The sequence below is a fragment of the Saccoglossus kowalevskii genome, chromosome 2 (assembly GCF_978046115.1).
Source record: "Saccoglossus kowalevskii chromosome 2, keSacKowa6.1, whole genome shotgun sequence".
NCBI lineage: Eukaryota > Metazoa > Hemichordata > Enteropneusta > Harrimaniidae > Saccoglossus > Saccoglossus kowalevskii.
Window position 1 is genome coordinate 38,165,713 of NC_140642.1, and position 25,696 is coordinate 38,191,408.

A 25,696-nucleotide genomic window follows, 5' to 3' on the forward strand; every position below is an offset into this window, starting at 1 on the left:
ATTCCACTTTCCCGTGCGTGTCGTTAAGTGAATTCGGTTGGAGGTAACGCAAGACACCACTACCAAGCGATAATTGATAGAATATACAAACATAGCTCCTTACATCATTATATGAAATAAGTTTTTTTTTGAATGTCTTTTTTTCCGCAGTTTTGACTGAGCTAAGGTCAAAGGTCGGCTTCCGCCATTTTGATTTTACGTGGCTTAAGTGTTGTGGAAACTTGTTTCATCGGTATTTTATGCCACGATCATGGATAATGATCCAATAAATTTGACAATAACGAGTGCCCCGACATCTCTGTGTTTCGACAAAAACGCATTTATGCAGGTAAGTTTGCAAATACGTCAACAGTTTCCTTGCATGTTGATGCTTTCCATTGAATCGGCACGGCGACGAATTTAGTCACAGTTCTGTTCAGTTCTTAGACTTTATTTTCTCATAAATACAAACATGATACATAAATAGAAATGGAAATTTATTACAAACAGAACGGAAAACAAAAATAATAGCCCAGTTACCCGCTTCACAATGAAAATAGGGGAATACAGTTTTTATATTATTGAGCATTGATTAATTCATAAACACCAATAATTTAAACTTTCGTACACAAAATGTTTTTGTTTTGTTTTCTAAATACTGTTACACATTTGATAGTTTGTGATACTAACTGTAGGAATTAAATCTGTCCAAATGTTACTTTGATATTTAGTCAACAATATTTTGCTGTTTCCTTGTCTCGCGAAAATTTGGTAATACACTGTCAATATACGTCAGAATACAATACAAGTCACGTCTCGTACACTTGACCTACATAATGTAGCAGTCTGGCTGCTTAAACTTGTGAGATAGAAGTATTGTTATTAGATAAAGTTATTTTTATTGTAAAGTGATAACACAAAGCATAAGAGAATATAAAGGGAACCCCTGCACTTCATATAGAATGGCCATTTTGTTAAAATTTTGGAGTGTGTGTAAAATCACATGTAATATAAAGGAAATTTCACATCTAGCATCGAAAACAGTAGGATTTACTATTCCATATCAAGCTGCATGCTGTCATTTCAAAACGCATCAACATGCATTGAACTGTTCAAATTGGGATAAACTACATTGTACATCACCAATGTTGACACAATGTTGTTGATGTCATATAAACATTCTTTTGTTTACATAGAATCGTTATAGTGTGATGGAATAGTATCCAGTCACTCAATGCAAACATCGTGTTTTTGTGACCATTTTGGGCTATAGACTTACATTTAATTAACACTACAAGCAAGAACAAGATGTGTAATAATGTTATCACAAGAGTACTGCAAAGAATATGCGAATGCACTATGTTGATACAATCACTGTATTGCCTTTGTGCATTCTTAGTAGTATACTTGTGATGAATTCAATATATTTTCTTTTCATCATATCGTTTGTGTTTTTTAAAATGAGTGTTTAGACCAATTAACAGAAAGCAGAATCACACAATTACTAACACTACTATTTGTTATCCAAACCTGAAAATGAATCGAAATCTGAAAAAAAGGCTAGCTTTGGTTGAGCCTCATCAGATACATGTATCTTTGAGTGTATAAATTGTGGTATTATGATGAATGTGTGCTATTGTAATGAGAGAGACAATGAAGTAATTTTACAAATGCTGGTTACCACAATCTCTCCTGTACCAGGTTGATTTCGACGTTGACCAGTTTGTTGCAGAATGCCGTCGACATGTACCGCTTGAAACCCTACGGGATGATCTAGATACCTACTTCAAGTCTTTGAAAAGTGCAATGGTGGAATTGATTAATAAGGACTATGCTGACTTTGTGAATCTCTCCTCAAATCTGGTAAAACATTAATCTGACAGTAATTTTTATTAATTTGTTTCAAGTCTGATCTATGGTATTGTATGTTAATAAAGTGCAATTTTATGGTATAATCATGTGACCTTTCAACTTCAGAATTTGGTCAAAATTGGCAGACTGGTGGCCATTTTGTTTGTCAACAATTCTTATTGATAATGCTGTCGCTAAGTTTTTGCCTCCGGTGTGCGAAGCACACAATGGGAGTCTTTGCAGTTACCCTGTCTGTATGTGTGTGTGTGTGTGTTCTCTCCGTTCCGTATGAAGAAGAACCGTATGTTGGTTTTTAATGAAACTTGGTGTATAGATGCTCTGGGCTAATGCACAGATTTGATTAGGTTTTAGTTGAAATCCATACATATTAATCATGTTATGCATCTCAAATAGCAGACAAAAATTCGTTGCCAAGCTTCTTGTTTGAAAAGTGAATCTTAAATTAATTTTAATGTGTCTCCAATACTCTCAGCACGCGAGAGTTCTTTCTAAGCTTTCAGTTTGGTATGTAGAAAAGGCAAGTTGAATACAATTTGAATTTTATAGTGGACTTTTTGACATAATTTGCTTATATCTCAAAACACGCTGTCCCATAATGTTTATTAAACTTGGTACATGTACACTGAAAATTGTGATTTGCATATAGATAAAAGTTGATTTGTGAGATGATTCAATCCAAGATGGACTCTGGCAGCCATTTTGGTTGATGTGCGTCATCATTTTTCTCTTTTTTTTTCAAAATTCTGATCTCATCTCATCGCTGACTTGGTGTTGTTGATGTTTCTTGCTGAATATATATTTCATTAATGTTGTCACATGACATACTTGGTATAATTAAATTAGTTAACAATTAGTATATTTAAATGAAGAGACATGGCTGTGACATAATATTGTTTGTGCTTTGTTTAGGTTGGTATGGATAAAGCTATAAATAATCTTTCTGTTCCCCTGGGGCAACTTAGAGAAGAAGTCTTGGTAAGTTAACATATACCGGATTTGGCTGATACCCCGCCCATCCTAAACCCCGCCCATGGGCGATGTTTCAAATAATGGGCGATGTTTTGGTCCACACATTGCCTGACTGAACCAACAAACATTTTTACATACCCCAATTTTCCCGTCCGACATCTTGTATCGAGCGCGCTATTTCAAATATGACGCTAAAATAATTCACTGTGAAGTCGAAAAGCATTAAAACTTCAATAAAACCAATGCTGTATACAAATTGTTGTTGCGTATTATGACTCGTTAAAATACATTTCACTTACGTTTATTACACTTGAATAAAGGCACGCTTGAAAAGAATGTTATTTACGAAGTTTAAAATATCCAAGCCTTCCTGGTTCGAGCCTCTTGGTTGTTATCAGTAATGTTTAATCTTTGTCTGTATCGCATTCCAGACAAAAAGTCGGTAAACAAGAAATGGGCGAACTAAAATGTCTCCTGCGTTTCACATGCGACATGTTTATTAAAAAACACAGAGTTAAGCAGTCATGTATGTTCTATACAGCTAACCTTGTACACATAATCTTGTACTGACGTGTTTTTTGTCCAAAAAAGACGTTCCCTTTCAGTTAACCCCCAGTTAACTTTTAGCGTTCATGGTATTTCTAAGAGTTGAAAGATTTTTTTAACAAATGACAAGTAACTATATTGATTTGCGTCAAGCTGTGTGGCCCGAATTTAAATACCAGTGCGTGAACTCTGGAAGTCATTGCCCAATGTCGCACGTAATTCAAACGCGTGGTTATTAGAGTTCAGTCGAAATATACGTGAATATTGTGTTCAAAGTGCGCTGTCCAGAGTTTATTATATTATAGTAAAATTTAACTTGACACATGTTCACTTCATTTCAAATAAAAAATCACCATTGGAACATCCATGAATCACAAGTATTTAAAATATTTTCTTGACTTTCTGTAGATACCCGACTACTATCATTTTTAATGATTTAAATGCGCCCGTGTTTATGTTTGCGTAATTATTACAAATGCAACGCATCCTAACAATAGTAAAAATTAACTTGAGTTTACGTAATTATCATGAAAGCAATACATTACAAAGTTGAAATATTCAGAGCTGGTACAATATTGTAAACAAATTTGCGTAATTAGAAAAGCAGCGCACTAAGTAAATGACGTTGATATAGTCAAAGCCAGTACAGAGTTGCATACAAGTTAATTACAGTACCATCGGATATAATAACAATTTTACTAGGTCGACACGCGGACCACAAAAGAAAAAGGTTGCTAAGGTAACGCGCTGAACTGGCTTGTGGTCAAACTTCGGTCAACACACTCTTGATGCCAGCATCACCGCGCAGCAAGTTTCGCAAAGTACTTGAAGTTCAATTGCATCCCAAAATGAGCGTGTGTTGTGTCATGTCCATGATGCACCTGTTTCGACTTTGACTTGCTTTTCCTTCTTAGTGCATGTTCTTGTTCACGTAAAATGCAACCTCTCACCATTGTATTAAAACACTTTGAATTTATACTTTGCATGATTATATTTAGCAGATCGCCCGGGCGATCTTTTGGTCCACATTTTTCTAAAAAAAAATCGAATCCTCCATAAGATCACCCAGGGCGTGGTATCAGCCGTATCCGGTATATATATTACAGTTTCTGACTACATTAAACTCTGCAAACACATTTACCATTGCTAAAGTTACACTCTCAGATCATTCTTGAAGTTTTAGTGGGGTACGTCTTAGGCCACTTATGTGAAATCTAGCAAATCTAGTTCATATTTAGACCATTACATATTTTTTCAAATTCTAAGACCCTGAGAAAGCCTTAAGAATAATCTGAGGGTACCATGTTTCTTAACATTCAGATACATGTGCTGGTAGTAGACATTATTTTTCTACCAATTTCTTCAGTCAGTTCTATGGATTTTAGTGAAAATAAATTTTCAAATTTTTCTATCTTTTTTTCCAAATATTTAATGTTTTCAAAAAAAAAAATATTAAATGTATTTTCTGTTTTTTAAATAGGCTGTACGGAATTCAATGACAGATGCTATGCAGGTTGTGGAAAAAAAGCTAATTGCTAGAACAGAGATAAGAAAAAAGAAGGTGAGTGGTCAAAGGTTTTAACTTTAATAATTGATGTAAATGTAATAATATGCTGGTATGTTAACCATAACCCAGTCCATATTTTGTGATTTTATGTTTATTATTTTGTGTAAATAAATATATTTCAGGCCACTTTGCAAAGATTGCAAAATATTATCCAGAGTGTGGATAAAATGGAAAAAATCCTGCAGATCCAGAAACCCGGTGAAGGAATGGAACATGTGTCTCATAGGTAAGTAATATTAGCCAATTATATGCCTCATATGTAAGGAATAACATGTTTTCCTGTAGAGTATGTATTCCATAGGCAAGGAATAAAGTACCTTTCCCATAGATATATGTAGATAAAGCATAGAGTACAATGTATATATTTCGTGGGCATAGTGTTTACTTGACTATGTGAAATGTACATCCCATACTGGGAGTGAATAAGGGCGTGTACATCCGCAAATCGTCATAGTACCAGTGTATGTTTGGGTGTAAACAAAAATATGTGTAATATGCAGTGGATATCCTACTAGTTGCTCTCATATCTTGTGTTAATAATTTTATTTGTTCAAACACAGTTGATTTTTCTGTGCCTAACATTTTTTGCTGGTATATTTTTTTCAATTTTTTTTTTTATTATTTCTGAAGTTAATATTTAATGTTAATGTACATATTACTGGTTTGACAATGCAGGTGGAATGTTGCTGGTAGAATGTTTTGACTTCTAGGTCACGGTATGCAGTGAAATAAACTTTTCTTAAATAATTATATTTTATATTGGGTATCCTGTACATTAATCTTTGTCCTGCCAAGCCTCTGTACTTTTACATTGACTTGACTAAATAAGGAATAACCATACACACTTTGCATATGTGCCTCTGCTTCATGTATACATACTAATCCCTAGTTGGCACATTTGTTTTGTTTTTACAGTGAGTTGACTGGTCAACTGATTGAACGAGTGGCGTCTGAATTCAATCAATTACAGTTTTATGTAACACAGAGTAAAGGCTTACCTTTGGTGGAAAATATAAGACCTGTAAGTCTAAGATTACTGATTCTAGGTTATTGTTGATGCCTCAGACTCCTGAATGGGCATTGATTCTAGGCAGAGTGTGGATGTCTAAAACCACCAAATGTGCAGAGATTCTAGGCATATTGTTGAGGTCTAAAACCACCAAACGTACATAGCTTCTAGGCATATTGTAGAGGCCACAGACTCCAAAATACACATAGAATTTTGGCATATTGTAGAGTTCTAAGGCCACAGTAAGTGAATAATTCTAGGTGTATTATAGAGGACCTAGATCATGGAATATGTATACATTCTAGGCATATAAGAAAGTTCTCAGATCATGTGTTTGTCATAAAGGTAGAGGTCCAAATGATCTTAGCTTCTAGGCTGTCATAGATTCTTGGCTACTGTAGAGGTCTCAGAGCCGAGAAAGTGAATAATTTTTAGCTGTTGAAGATTCAATGTTTGTGTACATGTATAATGTGTCATCATTATATTTTGAGATTGGGAAATGTGACATTGTCCAAACAGGGAGTCAACAGAATTTGACATAATTTTGTAATGGAACATAGTAGAATCATATAATATGCAAATTAGTTCATTATAATGCATACTAATCAGCTTTTGAGAAGATGGAGTGATTGGTCAACATCCCTGTTTATCCTAGTTTCTTCTCTCTAGAGGATTGCGGTCATAACAACTACATTGCAGATGAGCTTGGAGAATTCGTTTGAAGATAGTTTGGAGACTGGTAATCTTCCTGTATTGAGGCAATGCTTACGTACATATGCTATCATTGATAAAACTAAAGATGCAGAAATGCTGTTTCGAACTTTGGTTGTTCGGCCATTTATGGAGGAGGTAAGTTACCTTTACACATCAACACATATTCATTTTCATGATATTTGAATATTTGAATATTCTGGTATTTTTGGTGTTATAAATCTACTCATAGTGGGTGAAATTTATATTTTTTATTGTGAATAATCGCAATCAGTTTTTCATATGTCATGTCCATTGTGGTTTTTTGATAGGTGATATCAGAGCAGTACATCCTAAATAATCCACAGGGTCTACAAGGCATGTACAATAAAATAGTAGAATTTATACCCAAACACTGTCAGCATATCAGAGCTGTTACTTCACCAATCCATAGGTAAGTTACCAACACTTTGAGACTTTTTTCTTGCTAAAACACAATTGTGAGTTATATTTTTGAATTCTACTTCTGTTTTTGTTTTTTATAATTTCCAAATATTTAGATGTTTTCAAGAGATGTTTTCAAGAGATGTTTTCTGGGATATGTTGTACTATGTGAATAAAGTGAATAAGTTTTTTGTTCCAGATTTAATTTCTTGGAAACACAACTCTCCCAAAAATCTTGCCATTTTTGTGTCAATTCTAGAAAAAAAAGTATAAAGTCCCTTGTTTAGGGACTGTGTGCTGATGTAGAGTAATTATCTGTTTTAAAAACTACTATTTGAATTACTTCCATATTTAGTGTGTGTGTGCCTTGGAGTGATGTCATTCCAATTTTTTTGTTTCAAGTTTATTTCCAATAATTATATTATTGACCAACATAAATTAAAATCAATTCAAAAAATTCTCTTGCATTCTCAAAAAAATATATAGTTGTTAACATAACACCCACCCTCACCTTTCTTTCTGTTACCCTTAAATGTTTTTTTTTTCCCCTACCTGTGCTATGTCTATCATTTGATTGTTGTGCCACGTCATTTGATACATCAACTTCTGCCACACCCACTTCCACATCCTCCATTAAATTGTTATTCGATTCCTCGTCTCCCCATTCTATTCGCATTGGTTCTGTGTTTGTCCAATATTGTTGGGTGTCATTGTCTTCTTTGAACACTTCTTGAAGCCACTGTTGAAATTCACTATTATTCATCATCTTCATAAGCTGCCTGTCTTTGTTATTAAATTGTTGTTATTTTACTTTAGTTGCATTTTAAATACATGTAGATATAGTATGTAAAATTACATGGATGATTTCACTCAGTTTGGTGGTTGCCTACTGGGCAGTAATGAATACTAATGTTGGCTCATTAAATCTTAGAATTACAGGGAGTAGGTGACAGCAACAGATGTAAAACAGTTGGCTACATTGTCTACTTATAACAGTTCATTCAAATTTTTAACTGAAATGAATAAACAATAACAGATGTCCATATTTATCTTTTATTTGGTTCCAACTATTATTATAATGGCATCATTTTACTGATGGGGTGTCCATGGTGACAGCACTTTATGACACATTTAGTAACTGAATATTTTTTGTTTTAAAATGGTTTTAGGAAAATATGCAACTGTAACTGCATAAAAAATAGTTTTTCTTCTTTTTAATCCCTGTTTTGTTTTATTTTTCTAATGTTCTTACTCATTTGTAGTTTTTTCTAATGTTCTTTTTTAGACACCAATATTATTAAATATAAGCAAGGATATGTTCTCATTTTGAGTGAAAAAATCATCAGGAAAATAATATTGCCAAGTAATTGCAATAGAATATAATGGACCCAATACAGAAGATACTTCTCCAGCACGATTAAGGGGTTCTAACTAATTTTTAGCTCCGCTGTCGAGCGGAGCTTATCATATGAGTGATTGTCCTCCGTCGTCGTCCGTGTCAATGTTTTACTTTTTCGACTTCTTCTTGAAAACTACAAGCCTGAATGCTTTGATACTTGGTGTATATGTACCTTGGGTAGACCTCTCTCAGATTTGTTCATTTCATGATGATATCTTCAATTCTCTAATTTTGGTGAATATTTTTGTCATTTTTAGTAAAAAGTGATATTTTCGACTTCTTGTTGAAAACCGCAACCGCAAGTGCAATTGCTTTGATATTACATATATAGGTACTACATGTGGACCTCTCTCAGATTTGTTCATTTTGTAATGATATCTTTAATTCTCTAATTTTTGTGAATATTTTTGTCATTTTTGGTAAAAAGTGATATTTTCGACTTCTTGTTGAAAACCGCAAGTCCAATTGCTTTGATATTTACATATATAGGTACTACATGTGGACCTCTCTCAGATTTGTTCATTTTGTAATGATATCTTTAATTCTCTAATTTTGGTGAATATTTTTGTCATTTTTGGTAAAAAGTGATATTTTCGACTTCTTGTTGAAAACCGCAAGTCCAATTGCTTTGATATTTACATATATAGGTACTACATGTCGATCTCTCTCAGATTTGTTCATTTTGTAATGATATCTTCAATTCTCTAATTTTGGTGAATATTTTTGTAATTTTTGGTAAAAAGTGATATTTTCGACCTCTTGTTGAAAACCGCAAGTCCAATTGCTTTGATATTACATATATAGGTACTACATGTGGACCTCTCTCAGATTTGTTCATTTTGTAATGATATCTTTAATTCTCTAATTTTGGTGAATATTTTTGTAATTTTTGGTAAAAAGTGATATTTTCGACTTCTTGTTGAAAACCGCAAGTCGAATTGCTTTGATATTACATATATAGGTACTACATGTGGACCTCTCTCAGATTTGTTCATTTTGTAATGATATCTTTAATTCTCTAATTTTGGTGAATATTTTTGTAATTTTTGGTAAAAAGTGATATTTTCGACTTCTTGTTGAAAACCGCAAGTCGAATTGCTTTGATATTACATATATAGGTACTACATGTGGACCTCTCTCAGATTTGTTCATTTTGTAATGATATCTTTAATTCTCTAATTTCGGTGAATATTTTTGTAATTTTTGGTAAAAAGTGATATTTTCGACTTCTTGTTGAAAACCACAAGTCCAATTGCTTTGATATTACATATATAGGTACTACATGTGGACCTCTCTCAGATTTGTTCATTTCATGATGATATCTTTAATTCTCTAATTTTGATGAATATTTTTGTAATTTTTGGTAAAAAGTGATATTTTCGACTTCTTGTTGAAAACCGCAAGTCCAATTGCTTTGATATATTATACATATAGGTACTACATGTGGACCTCTCTCAGATTTGTTCATTTTCTAATGATATCTTCTGTTCTTTAATTGCCATGTGCATTGCTAACAGCGGAGCTATCTCAGCCGACAGGCTGCTTGTTTTATTTAAAGCCCTCCAAAAATTATTATATTAGTTGTTTCCCCACACTTGTCTTGAAAGTCTGCCAAAAAATTCTTTAATACTTTGCACTCCCACATAAGGTTTTCAAAGTTACTTTTTACTGACATTAAACACAATTATCATTTCCTAACTTAATTCTAAGTAGATACTTCATACCCCTTTATTTATTATTTCCATGACCATTTGTAATGTCTGATTGTTTTGATTTATTCTGTGAAATCTTTTTTATCAAAGACTTGTCACATTTATTCATTATAATATCATTCTGAACTGTACACAATTATACCCATTACTGTTGAGAATTAACATACTCTTATTCTAATTTCTAAATTTTGTTATAGCGGTGGAAGCCAGGATGTTGTGAGAGGATATGACTTTCTTGTTAATGCGGTCTGGCCTGAAATAGTGAGCTGCATTGAAGCAAGGACGCCCTCTATCTTTGCACCAGGAAACCCTGATGTTTTTCACCAGGTAATGATTGAAATGCAAAAATTGCATTTAGTTGTCTGCAGAATCGTTAATGTATGCCTTATTTTAAACATTGACATACCTGTATCTTTTATATAAAGGATAATAACAAATAGAGGAATAATAAAATCATATAAAACGTTTATCTATTGAAATTGACCTATAAAATCTAATATATTTTTTTTAGAAATACATGTTGAGTATGGATTTTCTCTGTGCATTTGAAAGACACTGTGGATCTCAGGCCAGTGTGAAAAGACTTAGAGCCCATTCTAGCTACAACACCTATATGAGTAAATGGAGTCTTCCAGTTTATTTCCAAATAAGGCAAGTACTCTTGTGTATATATATATATATATATATATATATATATATATGGGTTATACGTGGTAATGGTATTGGAGGAAATAATATTGTAACTGTGTTTTTTTTCTTTTTCAGGTTTCAGGAAATTGCTGGTGCATTTGAGTCTTCTTTGATGACCCCATTCAATGTTGTGCAAGGTAAGAAAAACAATTTGTGGCTGGAATTAAGAAAGAGTACATCCTAAATTTTAGGGGATTGAGTTGAACAGTAATCAAATCAATAATCAGTAATCAAAAGATATTATCAAATTCATACGATTAATTTATATATCTTTATATGATAAAAAATGACAAAGGCTCACAAATTTGACTCTCATTTACAGTGATTTGTTTTCTTTTATTAATGTATACGTGAATGACTTGTTGTTCAGTAGGCTATGACATACTGTCGACCACTTAATTTTTACTGCTTGGATTTTTTCTGCAAGTTGATGATTTTACGACATTAATGAAGTTAAAATTTTGCGAAAGTCGCTGACATGTTGTGTCATAGGACAAGAGAAAAATTTCCACAGCTACACAATTTTATGATATTCACCGACTTGGGGAAATTCTCGAAAATTTGTCTCTCACAAAATTAAAGCGATTAACTGTCAAAAAACGACTATAAAGACCCTAATCGTAATAGTAGTTAACAGCCTGTTTTGGGGTTGAGGTTCTATTAACCGTCAAAGGTTCATAGGGCTAAGGATGTTCATGAGAACCAAGAGTAATACTGTGGATTTGGCAAGTTTAAGGTGATTTTCTCTGCAGCGTCATCACATGGTTTGTGTTGTTGCAAAGTAATTTGTGTTATGAACTTCTTTTGTTTAAAATGCAATGGGCCACTGACCTGTAGCAATCACATCTGATTTATGTGTGTATGATGTACATATTTAACCACAAATCAACTACTGTTTATAGTACGTATCTCATTCAGTAGATTACCTATGCATCCACACAGCCTGTCAGTGTGGAATCCATTGTGTTGCTGCTCAAAAAAATTGTCACCTGTATTGTAGTATTTTGTAAATCCTGATCCTTTCTGTGTTTTACTTGCATAGAGGACTGTGAGTTCAATTTAGCAGTATGTTCTACACTATGGCAATCTCTGAAAAGCTGCTGGTCAGATCAAGTCTACATCTCAGCACTATGTCATCGATTCTGGAAATTAACATTACAGTTACTCTCAAGATGTTCAATATGGCTGCAGGAAATATGTGAAAAAGAGGTTAGATACCTTAAGACAACCAATCCTTCATTGGTGCTTATAGCTTTGTCTTTAGTAATTCTACAAAACAGAATTTTTTTTACGTACAGTGTACTACTGTTTGGGACATCTGCAATCTGTATTCTGTTAAAACTTCTGAACTTTAAAAATTATTTGAGCCTATACTAGTGCATCCAATTTATGAATTAAATGGTCTCATTTGTAAAGAAACAACAACTTCTTCTAACCTGGAACAGAATAGACTACCTACACATCTGTAATCAACTGAGTCGCTTACTAACCTGGAACAGAATAGATTGCTTACTAACCTGAACAGAATAGATTGCTTACTAACCTGGAACAGACTAGACTGCTTACTAACCTGAACAGAATAGACTGCTTACTAACCTGGAACAGAATAGATTGCTTACTAACCTGAACAGAATAGACTGCTTACTAACCTGGAACAGAATAGACTGCTTACTAACCTGAACAGAATAGATTGCTTACTAACCTGAACAGAATAGACTGCTTACTAACCTGAACAGAATAGACTGCTTACTAACCTGAACAGAATAGATTGCTTACTAACCTGAACAGACTAGACTGCTTACTAACCTGAACAGAATAGACTGCTTACTAACCTGAACAGAATGGACTGCTTACTAACCTGAACAGAATAGACTGCTTACTAACCTGAACAGAATAGACTGCTTACTAACCTGAACAGAATAGATTGCTTACTAACCTGAACAGAATAGACTGCTTACTAACCTGAACAGAATAGATTGCTTACTAACCTGAACAGACTAGACTGCTTACTAACCTGGAACAGAATAGATTGCTTACTAACCTGAACAGACTAGACTGCTTACTAACCTGAACAGAATAGATTGCTTACTAACCTGAACAGAATAGATTGCTTACTAACCTGAACAGAATAGATTGCTTACTAACCTGAACAGACTAGACTGCTTACTAACCTGAACAGAATAGACTGCTTACTAACCTGAACAGACTAGACTACTTACTAACCTGAACAGAATAGACTGCTTACTAACCTGAACAGAATAGATTGCTTACTAACCTGAACAGAATAGACTGCTTACTAACCTGAACAGAATAGATTGCTTACTAACCTGAACAGAATAGACTGCTTACTAACCTGAACAGAATAGATTGCTTACTAACCTGAACAGAATAGATTGCTTACTAACCTGAACAGACTAGACTGCTTACTAACCTGGAACAGAATAGATTGCTTACTAACCTGAACAGACTAGACTGCTTACTAACCTGAACAGAATAGACTGCTTACTAACCTGAACAGAATAGATTGCTTACTAACCTGGAACAGAATAGACTGCTTACTAACCTGAACAGAATAGATTGCTTACTAACCTGAACAGAATAGACTGCTTACTAACCTGAACAGAATAGACTGCTTACTAACCTGAACAGAATAGATTGCTTACTAACCTGGAACAGACTAGATTGCTTACTAACCTGAACAGACTAGACTGCTTACTAACCTGAACAGAATAGATTGCTTACTAACCTGAACAGAATAGATTGCTTACTAACCTGAACAGACTAGACTGCTTACTAACCTGAACAGAATAGACTGCTTACTAACCTGAACAGAATAGACTGCTTACTAACCTGAACAGAATAGACTACTTACTAACCTGAACAGAATAGATTGCTTACTAACCTGAACAGAATAGACTGCTTACTAACCTGAACAGAATAGACTGCTTACTAACCTGAACAGACTAGACTGCTTACTAACCTGAACAGACTAGACTGCTTACTAACCTGAACAGAATAGACTGCTTACTAACCTGAACAGAATAGACTGCTTACTAACCTGAACAGAATAGACTGCTTACTAACCTGAACAGAATAGACTGCTTACTAACCTGAACAGAATAGACTGCTTACTAACCTGAACAGAATAGACTGCTTACTAACCTGAACAGAATAGATTGCTTACTAACCTGAACAGAATAGACTGCTTACTAACCTGAACAGAATAGACTGCTTACTAACCTGAACAGAATAGATTGCTTACTAACCTGAACAGAATAGACTGCTTACTAACCTGAACAGAATAGATTGCTTACTAACCTGAACAGAATAGACTGCTTACTAACCTGGAATCAAATAGATTATTGTTATCACATCACATCACTGCTACTTTTCTTTTTTCACATGTAATGGTAATATCATTTGTATTTATTTTAGATATCAGAAGAAGGCAAGAAATCAACAGCTAGTTTATCTCCAGAGGAAATATTGGCTAGTCCCCCTGTTACTATATCACAGTTAGTACTATTGATAACTGACTTGGATACTCTCTATGCTAAGGTAGCCAGATTTTCACTTCATTCATTATCTTGACTTTTACAGTGAAAACCACAGAGATTTTCGCATTAAGATTCCTCTAGATCTTGTATGATTGGGAACAACTTATTAACTACTTTATTTTAAAATATTGTCAATTTCTGGCTGTCTTTGTCTACAGTTTTTTCATATTTACATACACAAACACATTCAGACTGTAGCCAAGTCTGCTGTCTATGCCAAAATCAAACAAACTTCACATGATATCAATACATATTGACATGCAGGAACAGATTATTTTTTCTGTAAACCAATACCTAAAACATTTCCTCTTCAGCTCCGCTGTCGACTTTGTCGAGCGGAGCTTATCATATGAGTGATTGTCCGTCGTCGTCGTCGTCGTCCGTGTCAATGTTTTACTTTTTCGACTTCTTCTTGAAAACTACAAGCCTAAATGCTTTGATACTTGGTGTATATGTACCTTGGGTAGACCTCTCTTAGGTTTGTTCATTTCATGTTGATATCTTTAATTCTCTAATTTTGGTGAATATTTTTGTCATTTTTGGTAAAAACTGATATTTTCGACTTCTTGTTAAAAACCGCAAGTCCAATTGCTTTGATACTACATATATAGGTACTACATGTGGACCTCTCTCAGATTTGTTCATTTCGTGATGATATCTTCAATTCTCTAATTTTGGTGAATATTTTTGTCATTTTTGGTAAAAACTGATATTTTCGACTTCTTGTTAAAAACCGCAAGTGCAATTGCTTTGATATTACATATATAGGTACTACATGTGGACCTCGCTCAGATTTGTTAATTTTGTAATGATATCTTTAATTCTTTAATTTTGGTGAATATTTTTGTCATTTTTGGTAAAAACTGATATTTTCGACTTCTTGTTAAAAACCGCAAGTCCAATTGCTTTGATACTACATATATAGGTACTACATGTGGACCTCTCTCAGATTTGTTCATTTCGTGATGATATCTTCAATTCTCTAATTTTGGTGAATATTTTTGTCATTTTTGGTAAAAACTGATATTTTCGACTTCTTGTTAAAAACCACAAGTGCAATTGCTTTGATATTACATATATAGGTACTACATGTGGACCTCTCTCAGATTTGTTCATTTTGTAATGATATCTTTAATTCTCTAATTTTGGTGAATATTTTTGTCATTTTTGGTAAAAACTGATATTTTCGACTTCTTGTTAAAAACCGCAAGTGCAATTGCTTTGATATTACATATATAGGTACTACATGTGGACCTCTCTCAGATTTGTTCATTTTGTAATGATATCTTTAATTCTCTAATTTTGGTGAATATTTTTGTCATTTTTGGTAAAAACTGATATTTTCGACTTCTTGTTAAAAACCGCAAGTGCAAATGCTTTGATATTACATATATAGGTACTACATGTGGACCTCTCTCAGATTTGTTCATTTTGTAATGATATCTTTAATTCTCTCTCTAATTTTGGTGAATATTTTTGTCATTTTTTGGTGAAAAGTGATATTTTCGACTTCTTGTTAAAAACTGCAAGTGCAATTGCTTTGATACTACATATATAGGTACTACATGTGGACCTCTCTCAGATTTGTTTATTTCGTGATGATATCTTCAATTCTCTAATTTTGGTGAATATTTTTGTCATTTTTGGTAAAAAGTGATATTTTCGACTTCTTGTTGAAAACTGTAAGTCCAATTGCTTTGATATTACATATATAGGTACTACATGTGGACCTCTCTCAGATTTGTTCGTTTTGTGATGATATCTTCAATTCTCTAATTTATTTTGGTGAATATTTTTGTAATTTTTGGTAAAAAGTGATATTTTCGACTTCTTGTTAAAAACTGTAAGTCCGATTGCTTTGATACTATTCATATTGTTCATTTTCTAATGATGTCTTCAGTTCTTTAATTGAAATGTGCATTGCTAACAGCGGAGCTATCTCAGCCGATAGGCTGCTTGTTTACATCTTTATTATAGTGAAATGATACCGTTAAAGTCCTAATATAAACCGCATACGTAATAGTAACCGCACCCCCAATTCCGGCTTCGGGGTTAAAGAGTTCTTAACAAAAATTGAAAACTTGAAAAGTACCTATTACTAACCGCACCCCCAATTCAACAAGACCGTGACTGTCTTCATTGTTTCAACCAGCTGTTCCAAAACGGCATTGTTCCTAATCCTATTCTTTGTTTCGACAACATGCCTAAAAATATTCACACCTATTTATTGTTCAGCGGTGATAAGATGTCAGACCACAGGCGGTCAGACAGGCAATGAAACTGCTTTTGTTGTGGCGGCGACCTCTGTCAATACTCTTTCTGAATACGTCTGTGTTTCGTAAGTTTTAGACAATGAGCTTTTATCACCGTAAAAGTGTTAAACTGAGCATTGAAGAATAATTTATCTTTCGAAAACAAATAATTTCTTGATTTAAAAAAAAAATCATGCCGTTTTCCCATGGAAATCAAAGGCAAAAGATCGCACTACATTATCGGTAAATCTCTTCCGTGTTCCGTTCACCATGAGGTCGCTGAACTGTCATTAACATATTTAAATGAGCTATGTAATTTAGACACGTGGGCACCATCCAGCATTTTGATTGGTTAATTAGCGACTTGACCTATCCGGTCAATAATACGTCAGGTGAGCATTCAAGAGCATGGCGGATATCGTATCGGCTGTTTACATGTGACTGAAATCATTCGCTTACGGGGAAACTAAGTTGCATTTTACTTGCATTTTATAACAATTCAACGAATTTATTTTTCGTGCGTTATTGTAATCACTACTAAATAATAATCACCAATATCAACACTTCGAAAACAAGTAAGTTATTCACTTGTGACCAGCAGCATGGCCGGATCGAGCTACCGTTATGTGATCATTTGCTACTAAGCAGTGCATTCGTGTTTTTATTTGAAACTTCTGTTAGAATATACTTTTTGTTGCCAAGAAAATTAAAAAAAATAAATGCATATTACATTAAAAATACTGAGTATTTTTTGTATCATGTAGAATTTTTTTTTGATTGACTGTAATTTTTCAACATTTCGTAACGCCTATTTTAGAACCAAAATAAGGCCTTTCACTCTTCCCCGACGCCTATTCAAGAGATTGTAAGGTGTATTGTTTGTTTTGTGCATGTGTTGTGGACAAAAAATGACCACGCCCATTTAGTGATTGCAATATGTACGTAATAGAAACCGCACCCCGAACTTGAGCTTTTGATCCCAATTTTTAAATTGATACATTGTAATATAAACCGCGGTTTATAATAGGACTTTAACGGTAGTAATGAATTTGAGCAAAATTATTGTAATTGTGTTCGAACCATTACATAAATTTTCTCTTATTGACTTTTAAGATATCAAAGATCCTACATTGTAAATACTGTAAAACCATTTATTAGTCCCCATTCGGATGCAGTCCGAAAACGAGGACTTATGTTTTTACCTCTGTGTGTCCGTGTGTTCGTGCGTGCGTGCTTGTGTCCGGACCTGTATCTTAGAAATGCCTGGACCAATCACAATCAAACTTTACACATACATCATACATGATATTATACATATGTAGGTCAATTTGTTTTATGATCTGATTCAAGATGGCCGAATGGTGGCCATTTTTGTGCTAAAAGTCATCAAAATCAAGCATTTTACGTCTGTTTACAGATGGATTTGTTCAAAATTGGTATATACGTTACACATTATAGGACCTGGATGCATACCATTTTGTTTTTCAGATAAGATTCAAAATGGCCGACTGGTGCTAAAAAATCATAAAAATAAAGCATTTCTTGGCTGTTTACAGATGGATTTCGTTCAAACTTGATATATACATTAGACATTATGGGACCTTGATGCAAATAATTTTGTTTTTCAGATAACATTCAAAATGAACGACTGGCGGCCATTTTGTTTTAATGAATGGGCTTCTAGACCCATATCTCCGACTTGTTTTGACTGATTATGTTCAAATTTTTAATATTCCTTATACATCATGTCATAGATATACGGATATATTGGTTTGACGATCCATTTCAAAGTGGCCAAATGGTGGTAATTTTTGTGCTAAAGCCATATCTCTTAAATGCTTTGACTGATTATATTCAAATTTTATATATTCGTTATACATCATGTTATATATATATATATATATGTATTCAAAATGGCTGATTTTTAATGCTGTTCCAGAGCAATATCTCTCAATATGGACAAGTACTCGTTTGACGATCAGATACAAATGTCAATCATTTTAATGTTAAAAAAATCATATTTCTGACATGGTTATATTCCAGCTATATTACTATAAACAAAACTATATATCTTAAATTTGATAACTAACGGGGACTGTGCCATGCATGGCTTGTTTTCAATGGCATTTAAGTTCACTATTTTGATACTGTGAGCATATTCATTGGGTGTTACCAAATTTGAGAGTGAAACAATGAGTTCTATTGATATTTCACATGTTAACATGGATTTAGATTAAAATTAGCAAATTTTACATATTGGTGAGAATAGTGAAATTAAAACCCAGTGAATAATTAATATATTAACAGTATATTTTCATTTACAGTTGCCTGAACTCTTATCCAATGAGATTCAGCCTAAACTGGCGGCATTGAATTTTAAAAATATTGCTGTTATTGAAGGTGAGATAAAACTTGGTATTTCCCATTTTAATGAATTTCTTGCACAGTACATAGATTTGCATCAATCAATTTTCCATACCATGGATTATACAAGTTTACTTTTTTCTCTCGTTTAGTTTAACAGTTATAATTGTATATTTTTTTTTAATTCATTCAGAAGCCTTGAATGAAGGTAGAGAAGCATTGATCGTGCCCATTCCAGCAATCATTAATTATGTTATTAAAGAAATCCATTCACAATGTGTTGTACATTTCAAGGCTGTTAATGATATACCAAGACTGTATAGAAGAACAAATAGAGAGGTGAGAAATATATCCATTCACTGGTTATACCTGTATACTACAGTGAGAAATCTATCCATTTACTGGTTATACCTGTATACTACAGTGAGAAATCTATCCATTCACTGGTTATACCCATATACTACAGTGAGAAATCTATCCATTCACTGGTTATACCCATATACTACAGTGAGAAATCTATCCATTCACTGGTTATACCCATATACTACAGTGAGAAATCTATCCATTCACTGGTTATACCCATATACTACAGTGAGAAATCTATCCATTCACTGGTTATACCCATATACTACAGTGAGAAATCTATCCATTCACTGGTTATACCCATATACTACAGTGAGAAATCTATTCATTCACTGGTTATACCCATATACTACAGTGAGAAATCTATCCATTCACTGGTTATACTCGTATACTACAGTGAGAAATCTATCCATTCACTGGTTATACCCATATACTACAGTGAGAAATCTATCCATTCACTGGTTATACCTGTATACTACAGTGAGAAATCTATCCATTCACTGGTTATACCCATATACTACAGTGAGAAATCTATCCATTCACTGGTTATACCCATATACTACAGTGAGAAATCTATCCATTCACTGGTTATACCCATATACTACAGTGAGAAATCTATCCATTCACTGGTTATACCCATATACTACAGTGAGAAATCTATCCATTCACTGGTTATACCCATATACTACAGTGAGAAATCTATCCATTCACTGGTTATACCCATATACTACAGTGAGAAATCTATCCATTCACTGGTTATACCCATATACTACAGTGAGAAATCTATTCATTCACTGGTTATACCCATATACTACAGTGAGAAATCTATCCATTCACTGGTTATACCCATATACTACAGTGAGAAATCTATCCATTCACTGGTTATACCCATATACTACAGTGGGAAATCTATCCATTCACTGGTTATACCCATATACTACAGTGAGAAATCTATCCATTCACTAGTTATACCCATATACTACAGTGAGAAATCTATCCATTCACTGGTTATACCCATATACTACAGTGAGAAATCTATCCATTCACTGGTTATACCCATATACTACAGTGAGAAATCTATCCATTCACTGGTTATACCCATATACTACAGTGAGAAATCTATCCATTCACTGGTTATACCCATATACTACAGTGAGAAATCTATCCATTTACTGGTAATACCCATATACTACAGTGGGAAATCTATCTATTCACTGGTTATACCCATATTCTACAGTGAGAAATATATCCATTCACTGGTTATACCCATATACTACAGTGAGAAATCTATCCATTCACTGGTTATACCCATATACTACAGTGAGAAATATATCCATTCACTGGTTATACCCATATACTACAGTGGGAAATCTATCCATTCACCGGTTATATTCGTACACTACAGTGGGAAATCTGTCCATTCACTGGTTATAGAACGCTGTCATATGTCTTTCTATGTTCTCTGTATACAGATTCCAAGTAAAGCATCAGTCTATGTTGACAACATAATCAAACCATTGCAGTTATTTTTAGAAGAAAATGGGGAAAAGATAAACACAGACAGACGAGGAGAGTTGTTGTCGGGTATATTAACACTTTTAACTCAAGAGTGAGTAAGAAATTCTATTAATGTGGAATACTTAGTATTTTGATTTCACTTGAGTTGATTAGTTCTTGGTCGTTCATTACTCACCATCACAAGATGTTTGCTTTTGGGACTTGTTTGTTGCTTTTAAACAACTAAACTTGGAAGTTAATATATATAATTATCTGGATTTGTTTGTACACTGAATGTAGTATTATCACCTACATCTAAATGTTATGTTGGACATGATAGAGTGATACTTGAGTGTTAGGTTACCCATTCATAATGCTAACTAATTAACCACTCTAAGATAGGTAACATGTGAACAGTAGTATTTATTGATATTTATAGATATTTTGGAGTCACGTCTGATGTACTGGATTCTGTGCGCAAAATGGAGGAAAGCTTGAAAAAATTGAAGATGCGTAAAGTGACATCAGTCAGCAATTTCAGTGCCAATGGGATGAGTGATGATGATAAAATAAGGCTACAATTGGCTCTCGATGTCAGACAGTTTGCAGAAGAGGTATGTCTTTTTTTTTTTATTTTTGAAATATTCCATAAATATTGGATTGCAGTGCTTCATGAAATATATCTGCCACAATGCTATGTGAAATAATCGAATTGGGTGGTAATGCTATATAAAATATGAAAGTTTTGTCACATTGCTACATAGAATATGGTAGTTTTGTCACAACGCTACGTAAAGTATGGAAGTTTTGTGACAATGCTACGTGAAGTATGGAAGTTTTGTCACAATGTTACGTGAAGTATAGAAGTTTTGTGACAATGCTACGTGAAGTATGGAAGTTTTGTCACAATGGTATGTGAAGTATGGAAGTTTTGTCACAATGGTATGTGAAGTATGGAAGTTTTGTCACAATGCTACGTGAAGTATGGAAGTTTTGTCACAATGCTACATGAAGTATGGAAGTTTTGTCACAATGCTATGTGAAGTATGGAAGTTTTGTCACAATGGTATGTGAAGTATAGAAGTTTTGTCACAATGTTACGTGAAGTATGGAAGTTTTGTCACAATGCTACATGAAGTATGGAAGTTTTGTCACAATGCTACGTGAAGTATGGAAGTTTTGTCACAATGCTACGTGAAGTATGGAAGTTTTGTCACAATGCTACGTGAAGTATGGAAGTTTTGTGACAATGGTACGTGAAGTATGGAAGTTTTGTCACAATGCTACGTGAAGTATGGAAGTTTTGTGACAATGGTACGTGAAGTATGGAAGTTTTGTCACAATGCTACGTGAAGTATGGAAGTTATGTGACAATGGTACGTGAAGTATGGAAGATTTGTCACAATGCTACGTGAAGTATGGAAGTTTTGTCACAATGGTACGTGAAGTATGGAAGTTTTGTCACAATGGTACGTGAAGTATGGAAGTTTTGTCACAATGCTACGTAAAGTATGGAAGTTTTGTGACAATGTTACGTGAAGTATGGAAGTTTTGTGACAATGTTACGTAAAGTATGGAAGTTTTGTCACAATGCTACATGAAGTATGGAAGTTTTGTCACAATGCTACGTGAAGTATGGAAGTTTTGTCACAATGCTACAATGCTATGTGAAAAATGCTAGATGGGTTGTAATGCTGTTATGTGAAATATGGTGGTTGGGTTGGGTTGGTTTGCTATGCTATGTGGAGTCAGGGAAGTATATACTTAGCATTTTAGCTGAGCTGATGTTCAGTGATGATAGTTGAAGAAAAGAGCATAGTTGGCATAGCAACAAAATGTTACTAAAGCATTAACAGTTTATATACATTAGTCTAAGTGTATACTGTTTTCTTTTTTTCAGATGGATAATCTTGGTATAAAAAGTTCAGATATTCCCAAATATGATTCGTTATCAGAGTTGGTAAAAAACGCTGCTACACATTCATAGCACATGAGTTGATGGTTTCCCAGCATGCAACACAGATGTTGGTTTCCCAGCATGCAACATAGATGTTGATGGTTTCCCAGCATGCAACACAGATGTTGATGGTTTCCCAGCATGCAACACAGATGTTGATGGTTTCCTAGCATGCAACACGGATGTTGATGGTTTCCCAGCATGCAACATAGATGTTAATGGTTCCCAGCATGCAACACAGATGTCAATGGTTTCCCAGCATGCAACACATGAGTAGATGGATTCCTAGCATGCAGTACAGATGTTGGTTTCCCAGCATGCAGTAGATGTTGGTGGTTTCCCAGGATGCAGCACATATGTTGATGGATTCTCAGCATGCAATAAATATGTCGATGGTTTCCCAGTATTCACCACATACGTTGATGGATTCCCAGCATGCAGCAGATATGTTGCTGGTTTAATTTCCCAGAATGCATCACATAATGTGATAGTATCCCAACATGCTCCACATAAAATGCTACACAAATGCATGGGAAAGGGAATTTACATGTTCAATGACTGGTTCCTGCAAGTAATCATAGTTGGATCATTGCTAACATTGAACACCGAGATGCAATGTTAAATGAAATAAGACAATAGATGCCCTGTATTCTATAGAGGGAGGTAATTTGTGAACATATGAAGTATGGGTATTATTTGAAAATTACTTTTTTTCCTGTTAATTTTATTACTGGAGTGCAATACTTGATGTTTCATAGCAGGTGTCATCATATCATATTTGTCAAATAATAATAATATATGATTCAATATGTAGTTTTAGATGAATTAATCTGCTTAATACAGGAACCTTGTTTTGAAGTAACAGCTGCAAACATACATTGTATGTTTAATAGACTCTAATCTTGTTTTTTGTTGGGGGCGGGGGTTGTACTGATGCAGAGAATGAATTGAATAATTACGCTGATCTCTGTAAACAATTACAGCATGTGTAGTTAAATAATGTACTTCATCCAGATTGTTTTCTTCATATGTGGTGATTGGTATTTTGTGGAACGAAGTCTTGAATATTCATTTTCGATTTAACTTATCAGTGGAATATTGTAATTTTATGGTTTTATTGAACATTAAAATGAAATGTTGGTGCTAAACAATGTTTTCTTAATTCTTCAAGAAGTAACAATACCTTTATAGCCTCCATCGGCCTTTAACTGGGTTAGTTGATTGAGTTTTAATAACTTTCCCGTCCTTTTAAATCTGTATTATAATGTGACAACAATATTGGTCAACTTTCCAATCAACTTCCTCTTTGTATGACTTTGTTACAGTCAGGTTAGATTATGGTCAACTTGCAATCTACAAAAGCTAATGTTTTATTGACATTTCATGCAAGGCACTTTGCTCAATAGATCCACATACGCCCAATGCAGATTGACTTTTCAGAGCAGTTGTTATTGAGTCTGCTAATTGAAATTTAATGTTTGGAAGTGTTTCAAAATTCATATCATTTGAACTTCATTGATTCAGGACTTTGCCTATGATCTTCACGAGATTTGGAGGACTATATCCAGTGATTATATCAAAGTCACAATGGACAGTGATATGATATTCAATGATGTCATTGTGATTTGAAAGATATTCCAGTGATGTAATCATACTCAATGATGTCATTGTGATTTAAAGGACATTCCAGTGATATAATCATAGTTAATGATGTCATTGTGATTTGAAAGACATTCCAGTGATATAATCATAGTTAATGACGTCACTGTGATTTGAAAGACATTCCAGTGATATAATCATAGTTAATGACGTCATTGTGATTTGAAATATATTCCAGTGATATGATCATACTTAATGATGTCATTGTCATTTGATGGACTTCTAGTGATATAATCATAGTTAATGACGTCACTGTGATTTGAAAGACATTCCAGTGATATAATCATAGTTAATGGCGTCATTGTGATTTGAAAGATATTCCAGTGATATAATCATAATTAATGACGTCATTGTGATTTGAAAGACATTCCAGTGATAAAATCATACTCCATCTTGTCATTGTGATTTGAAGGACATTCCAGTGATAAAATCATACTCAATGATGTCATTGTGATTTGAAGGACATTCCAATGATATGACCATACTCGATGGTGTCATTGTGATTTGAAAGATATTTCAGTAATATAATCATACTCAATGATGTCATTGTGATTTGAAAGACATTCCAGTGATATAATCATACTCAATGGTGTCATTGTGATTTGAAAGATATTCCAGTGATATAATCATACTCAATGTCATTGTGATTTGAAGGACATTTCAGTGATATAATCATACTCAATGACGTCATTGTGATTTGAAAGATATTCCAGTAATATAATGATACTCACTGACGTCATTGTGATTTGAAAGACATTCCAGTGATATAATCATACTCAATGATGTCATTGTGATTTGAAGGACATTCCAGTGATATAATCATACTCAATGGCGTCATTGTGATTTGAAAGATATTCCAGTGATATAATCATACTCAATGATGTCATTGTGATTTGAACGACATTCCAGTGATATAATCATAGTTAATGACGTCACTGTGATTTGAAAGACATTCCAGTGATATAATCATAGTTAATGACGTCATTGTGATTTGAAGGACATTCCAGTGATATAATCATACTCAATGATGTCATTGTGATTTGAAGGACATTCCAGTGATATAATTATACACAATGACGTCATTGTGATTTGAAAGATATTCCAGTGATATAATCATATTCAATGATGTCATTGTGATTTGAAGGACATTCAAGTGATAAATCGTACTCA

General features: G+C 33.8%; 1 protein-coding gene across 1 annotated transcript; it reads left to right on the forward strand.

Annotated features, from left to right (window-relative positions):
* The first annotated feature begins 175 nt into the window (after positions 1-175).
* LOC100369621 (conserved oligomeric Golgi complex subunit 2-like) lies at positions 176-23,309 on the forward strand. Its single transcript, XM_085495267.1, has 18 exons — positions 176-328; positions 1,681-1,842; positions 2,761-2,826; positions 4,847-4,927; positions 5,056-5,159; positions 5,849-5,954; positions 6,612-6,791; positions 6,965-7,086; positions 10,385-10,514; positions 10,699-10,838; positions 10,953-11,014; positions 11,920-12,086; positions 14,313-14,435; positions 19,011-19,086; positions 19,244-19,389; positions 20,886-21,022; positions 21,350-21,524; positions 22,811-23,309. Exons 1-18 carry the CDS (start codon positions 251-253, stop codon positions 22,895-22,897), a joined length of 2,142 nt encoding a protein of 713 aa, XP_085351393.1. The 5' UTR covers positions 176-250; the 3' UTR covers positions 22,898-23,309.
* The last annotated feature ends 2,387 nt before the right edge of the window (positions 23,310-25,696 follow it).